Raw genomic sequence first — 7,022 nt, forward strand, 5'->3', positions numbered from 1 at the left:
TCAACACAAAAGTTTATTTAATTAGACAAACATCAAATTTGAAAAACAGCACAAAGACAGAGGCGGTCATGTATGTGAAATTGTGGAAAATACAAAGTGTCTGAAATGTGCTTTTTATATTGTGCTTCTGATGTAGAGTAGCTACTGAAATACAGAAAAGACTTATTTTTAGTATAAATCGAGTATTGTTATGTTTTAAGGGCAAACTAGTAGTCATGTTTTGGACACAAAAATAAGAAAATATCATATAAAACACCTAAAAATACATTCAAATAAATAGTAATACTGCAACTGCCTCCAGAGGAACATCAGATGTCAAAGAGAGGTCGATGTTGAAAAAAGATCAGGCACTTCAGATACATTGTGCTATCACCAGATTTAAGTGCATCAATTCCACTTTCACCACACGCCTACCAACTTGACTCATTCGGCATATTTCCCCCCCTGAAAAAACCATCATCACTATGAGAAACATGGAATTGGACACCTTGGGAAACAGTGACTGAGGGGAAACTGAGAGCAAAATGTAAACAAGGTCATTTCCAGCGAGCCCTCCGATGTTTAAAAAAAGATTAAAAGTTATAAACAAATATAACTTTGCAATTTCCACAGTGTTTCTTATAAAATTTCACCTTGTGTCATCCATATTTTACAGCAAATAAAGAGAAAAGAAAGACACTCCTCACTCCTTACAATTCCTGTCTAATGTGCGCCAGTATTTAGACATATAAAATGCAGCCATGTCAGTATTTTGGTGTTTTAAAAGAGGAGCACAGAGATAATCAGTAAGATGGCACACTGCAGTGCTGACGCCACGATTTGACATGCCATCCCTCTTTGGTGCAGAGGGTCTTTCTGATCGCAGCCCACTCCCTGATAGCCGCTGTAGCACTGGCATTGAAAGCTGGTGTGAAAATTGGTCTTCTCTTCATCGCCGAGGTCACCGATGACCCTCGCCTTGCCGCCCAGCATGATGATAGAGTGGTGGAGGGGGTTCAGATGCAAGTAAACATCACTGTCTGGGTTTCTGCGCAGACAGCGGCCGTGAGAACCACACAAGGTCTGGCTGCATAGCTCTGCTGCCGTGGAAACGTTGAGGAGGTATTGATTCAGCGGACCCCGCAGATATGTGTCCAGGTCAGAGCAGCTGTCCTGGGGAGGAAGAAGAAAAAAAAAAACACACAGTCATCACTCATTTGGGTCAAGATTCACAATAAGGCGAGTCTGCACTGCCGGCCTTTAACACCAAACCTGACAATGTTTTTTTTAACTACATTAATCACGGGGGTTGGGTTCAGGGTCGTAACTTTAACAGTTTCCTGTGTTACATTCAGTGGAAGATGAAGCATTCAGATTCCTTTCTAAGGTGAAAGTAGTACCAGTATACACAAATACTCTGTCACAGCATTCAAATGTTTTACTAAAAGTATCAGCAGCAAAAAGTAACAAAAGAAAAAGCAGTCACTGTCCAAATGGTGAAATTAGCATTGTATTCTTGTCAGTAATTGATGAATGTGTATTTAAATTACATGGTACTTGATGTCATCCAGTGTAAAATGTGCCAACTGATCCAAAATAAACACCAACAACGGAAGAATACGATGCATTTTCATATTGAAAGGGTGCAGTATATATTCTATTTATCACTCCCTAAAAACACAAGATGGATAGAAACTGTCTATATTAATGAAGAATAAAGAGATGTATCGGCTGCGACTCGGGAGGGAGAGCAGGTGTGCCATTGGCCTGTGGGTGCGTGTGAATGTTGAGGTGAGCAGGTAGCACCTTGTGTGGTAGCCTTGGTCACCAGTGTGTGAATGCATGGGTGAATCTGTGAACGTGACTCAAAGCGCTTTGAGTGGTTGGAAGACTAGAAAGGTGCTATACAAATGTGAGTCAGTTTATCAGTTACCATGTATATGCTAATAAATAAATGCTTGTCTGCTAATTTTTAACAAGTGTGTGGTCATTTACTGTTCTTACTTTTTATATTAAAGTCCAGCTACATAAGACATATGTAGTCTATGTTCGTTCGGGCAAATGCTAATCATCCAAAACCTTTATCTCTCAGAGTTAATGCACTGACAATACTGTTCTGCAAAATCTGTTCCTTCACAACTGGGAACAAACACGACTTGTTATTAGATAACCTTGCAGCCTACATGTGACTGAACCAAATAAACCAACACATAACCACCAGAATAACCATTGGCACTGTAACTTTATACAAACCATGGATATGTGACATTTGTACATTTCCTATGTAGCAGATGTGCTGAAACTTTACCTTTCTTTACGTTTTAAGTCTAAATTTTATGTTGTGACAACGCTGCAGTTAACAAGTCTTTAGATTTAGGCACAAAAAAAAAAAAACTAAAACAGAAAATTTTGGCTTAAGTGTTGTTAAAAAATATCTGCTTCTGTTGGGTTCAACAGCTTGCCAACTGTCTTGCCTTGGTGTCACACCATCCACCAGTAACTCAGCTAATATACATGCACTCTGACCTACATTACTTGAAATGTTGAAATGATATCATATCTGTGGCAGAAACACACAATGCCAACATTTTATTCTGGTGACTGGACTGCCCAACAGAAATCTCCTGTGTATCTGAGGACATCCATGTGACTCAAGCCACTTACTTTGATCTGGAGCACTGAGGGATATTTGTTAGTTATCAAATGACTGTGCACGTGACTGAAGAGAGCAGCAGGGTCAGAACTTACCAGATGATAACATCCATGGCAAAAATTTTTACGCTAAGTAAGTAGTGTCTGAGTGATTAATGTGTTTGTATCATAATTAGAGAGTGCATGCTTACTTTTTTGCCTGCATAAGCTGCATCTCCCCACATGATGATTCCAGCTGCTCCCAAAGCCACGCTCTCCCCAATGGTGGAGACGAGGTCAGTCTGTAAAAGGTGATATAGCACTTTAAACCGCCATCACATTTAACCTTTTACGTTTTTAAGACTACAGGGCAAGCACAGGAAAAAATACAGTATTGAGTATCACTACAACAGGGTCAAAATGTTAGCGGGGCATAAGCTACTGTATGTAAAGCGCAGCACCAGCTCTTATCTGTCCTTTCTCCCATAAGGAAATAGTCTATAGGGTGTAAGCGAGATTTTCAACTTGACCAACACCCATCCTGCCCATTCCAGATAAATGAGAGGTACTGGGGTGTCAGTCAGCTACCAGAACAGGAAAGGACTGTGGCTGCCGATAAGGAAAAGCAGAGCTATAGCTCCATGCAGCATGCACTGATCAGAGAGGGAGCTGAATGTTAGAGCTACACTGTGACTGAGAGGGGAACAAAAAAGTTCATATCCTCTGCTTCCTAAACGTGTATTATCATACATGACTGACACTGCACAGCAACACATTAGTCTTTTAAACTTCACCAGAATGGTAAAGAAAACATGGCTGTGATTTCACCTCTGTCAGCTGTTCCAGGGAGTTGATGTAGGTGGGCCGGGTGTACACAAAGACAGGACGTGCCAACCCATCGCCTGATGATGCCAAACGCATCCCCTCCTTTACTCGGTTCCTGACAAACTGACGTCCTGAGTTTGAGGAACGTAGCACAGTGGCCAAGTAGATAGAAGGGAAGAGGGCCGTGCTCTCAGTCCACAACCATTTCAGCCGCTCGTTGCGGGCCACCTCCACGTCAGGACAGCGGCCTGTGTAGTTCTCCAGAGTGCGTCTGTAGTCGTGATTGTAGCAGTCGGGGAACAGGTAGAAACCCCACAGCTGGTTGGGCCTCAGGTTCTTGGCATACCGCAGCGTCTCCAACATAAACTTCCTGGCAGATATCTCAAACTCCTGCTGGGCTACTTTTGCCACCTGTTCTGGAGGCCATATCGGGTTCTTCTGACGCACCAACTCACGGGAATGTTTGCGGTAAACATCTTTGTTTTCCCAGTTACGTATCCAGAGCGGGCGCCACTCCTCCCAGTCAATAACTGCCAGACCCGTAGCGTCTGGTTCCCGTATATACTTCTGCACTCCCTCCGGCATCTTATCCAGGTGGTGCGTGAGACTAGCCACCTGCGGCAGCCCCCCGTTTACCGCCGTTTCATCTGGCTTAAAGAAGGGGTACAAGCCCAGGCGCTCCTTGTAGAAGATGGTGAGGTTCTGCCTAACAAAGCCTTCATTGGGTGAGGCCACGATCTGGAAGAGGTCCAGCTGAAAGTGAATACCATGTCTTGGGGCACAGTCCTCGGTCGGGGCATTCCAAGCGAGAAGTAGAGGCTTTTGTGAGTACAGTGGCCATCTTGTGGGTTTCAGCTCCAAAGCAGAGAGGCGGTTCCACAGAAGCACAATCAGCAGCAGTACTTTCCAGTCAGGCAGAGTCCAGTACAACATGTCTTCAGATGGGAATTGACAGATAGGACTGCCGCTCTCTGCTCTACAAGTCACAGAGGAGATGAAAATTTAGCTTACTGTGTGTACTTTTCAAGTAAGTGGCAGTCCCCAGTACATTCATTCATTAAGTTCGTTATACAAAAGGCTGTTTAAAGGGGGAACTACTAACATTGTTAAAATGCATACATGTTATTTCTATGGTCTAAGACAGTCTGAAAAATAAAAGTTAACATAAACAACTCTCTCCCAAATCCAAAGGGTGCTAAAACTCAAATTTGTGATGCCATAGGGTAAAGTCTGGAGCTACTCCATAAACCATGAATAAGGAAAAATGTTACAGAAGACACTGACAGCACACAGGGGAACGCTCTGAGCACATTACAATTACGGAGGTACGTAAAATCGACAAACTTGTTGATTTCTGTTGTCATTTTAAGCCTAACTCTAATGTTTAAAGATAGACCTACCCAGTTAATTTACAGGCCCAAATACTGCATTACTTCACAGTAAAAATGTAAAAGTACAGGCCATTGTTGTTCTGTATGAACAACTAGATGCTTTAATTCCACAATTACATACTGTAGTATCACAGGAATTCCATGGTCATTGCAGCAGTGAAGTTACAGTATACAATTGTAAGTTTACAACAAATTACTGTAATATCACAGCTGTGAAGTTACAATAAGTTACTGTGAAGATATTTAGCAGTAAATTACTGTGAAGCTTACTGTGAAAGTCATGCAATATTTGGCCAGTAATTTACTGTGATTTTACGCCAAATATTTTTTACATGTGACGTTTCTGCTGTGCTTATTTTATGTACTCTGTTATCATCTTTATTTAACCAAACTGACCAACACAAAAGCTAAGCAATGTACTTCTGTGGACGGGCCTGCAGCAATTACATTTTTGCCACCTGAATATAAAATCATTATCAGAGTAAGTGTATGCTATATTTGCATATTTGCTCCGCTGTACCTTTCACACTAAGCAAACGAAGCCATAGTAGACCTGTAACTCCAGTGCTCTGCCAAGTAAAATTACAGTTTTTGTCAATTTTGTCTGAAAAGGCTGTCTGATGACAGGATAAAGTGGTGAAAATATTCTAAATATAGTGTAAGCTTCAATTTATAGTGTTTTTGTTGGGGAGCCTTTTTTTAGCTGCCTAAAAACTAACTAATTAAGGCAGCTTTTGCTCAGCGCTGTTTGATTTTAGGTACAAAACACAAGGATTTTCTAGCTACCTGTAGGTCATTGTAAATAAACATTTCGATTTGGTTGATATGGGTATAATTTCTGTTTCAGAAGTAAGAACTCAACAGAATAAAGCCAATTTAGGGATAAAAACCAAAACAACAAACTGTGGGTCCACAATTCATTGTCTGTGGAGCAGCTCCAGGCTTTATACCCTTTTACATCACAAGTTTAAGACTTATTTCTCTGGTTTCTGGCTTTGAAATAGAGTAGCTCATGTTCACAAATATTGATCTAACTTTCCTCGACCATGAAAATAACACATTGCACTTCTTAAAGTCTTTAAAGAATCTAACAACTGTTGAAATTCAGAGCCCAGATTTTGTTTCAGAGGCAATCAAAGCTACAAAGACGCAGAGGGTGTGTGTATAATGACATCCTCTGGTTATTTGTTTATTTATTGAAAGCATCTTAATTATGTGCGCAGAGCACCCCAAGTCTTTTTGCTATGCGTCCTCTAACTGACAGAAAGTCACTGTGACCCTCAACATCTCACAGGGGAAATCTGAATTTGTTTTCTTTCCTAATATATGACAAATTTAAGTGTACTGATTCAAAGTTATAAGTAATGCTTTTAATTTCTGAGCCTGAAAATAGGCTACAGTGGCATTTAACTGTTGTGCTAGATTGTATTATCAATGCTACATTGAAGACGAACAAAAATCTAGCTAGTTTTCGTCTTTATTAGAAGTACAAAAAAAGCATCTTCGCATAGTTAACGTTAAATGTAGAGATTCATAAAGCCCTCACATCCCCTTATGTTACAGTTAACATTAACTGACTTCAATTAAATTACAGTTTTTGATTTTTTTAGCACTGAATCAAGTCAACAGCAAAGTCTAACTGCAGTTGGACAAACTTACCTTTACTGGCAGACTTCGGAAGCATTCCCAAAAACCAGAAGCCTGCTACTTGAAGCCGCGTTTCTTTTAGTGAGTGTCGCTTCAAAACAAATTGAGAAATATCAAAATGAACATTGCTTTGACGTAATTAAATGACGACGGGGAGAATTTACGAGGGTATACGTTGATGGTAGGTATCTTCTAACTGTCGGTCGGTAAAGTGAAGAGAAGTGAAGTTGCCCCCCGCGATGTTGTCAGTTGCTACTGCCCCGCGAGCCAACCACTTTCAGGATGTTCCATTCATGCTGGGAAAAAGGGGGGAGCAGCGAAACAAACCGGACATCCTGACAACTCCGTCAGCGTGTCAAATGTGTTACAGTGACGTGCTTCGTCACCTCGAATCTGCTGAACTTTAGGTACAAGTCGAGTGAACTAAAGCTTTGATTTAATGGTGCTTTTAAATATATTTCCCGTTTCCGTGAATGAATCAGTCCAAGAAAGTTTTCAACCACCGCCGTGAAACAGATACACTGTAAGCAGCAATGTCAAGACTCATAG

General features: G+C 41.1%; 1 protein-coding gene across 1 annotated transcript; it reads right to left on the reverse strand.

Annotated features, from left to right (window-relative positions):
- Positions 1-6,775, reverse strand: hyal2a (hyaluronidase 2a). The gene is made up of 4 exons (XM_033627801.2): positions 6,486-6,775; positions 3,439-4,411; positions 2,823-2,912; positions 1-1,152 (listed from the first exon to the last, which is right to left on the reverse strand). The coding sequence occupies exons 2-4, from the start codon at positions 4,366-4,368 to the stop codon at positions 760-762; spliced, it is 1,413 nt and encodes a 470-aa protein (XP_033483692.1). The 5' UTR covers positions 4,369-4,411; positions 6,486-6,775; the 3' UTR covers positions 1-759.
- Between the last annotated feature and the right edge of the window lie 247 nt (positions 6,776-7,022).

This window comes from Epinephelus lanceolatus, chromosome 1 (genome assembly GCF_041903045.1).
Source record: "Epinephelus lanceolatus isolate andai-2023 chromosome 1, ASM4190304v1, whole genome shotgun sequence".
NCBI lineage: Eukaryota > Metazoa > Chordata > Actinopteri > Perciformes > Serranidae > Epinephelus > Epinephelus lanceolatus.

Bases quoted from the DNA above. Each gene is read 5' to 3' on its own strand.
- hyal2a (XM_033627801.2), bottom strand. From the start codon at position 4,368: ATGTTGTACTGGACTCTGCCTGACTGGAAAGTACTGCTGCTGATTGTG. The intron at 2,913-3,438 runs GTGAAATCACAG...CACCTTTTACAG, and splicing joins CCCTGGAACAGCTGACAGAG to ACTGACCTCGTCTCCACCAT. The intron at 1,153-2,822 runs GTAAGCATGCAC...CTTCCTCCCCAG, and splicing joins CAGCTTATGCAGGCAAAAAA to GACAGCTGCTCTGACCTGGA.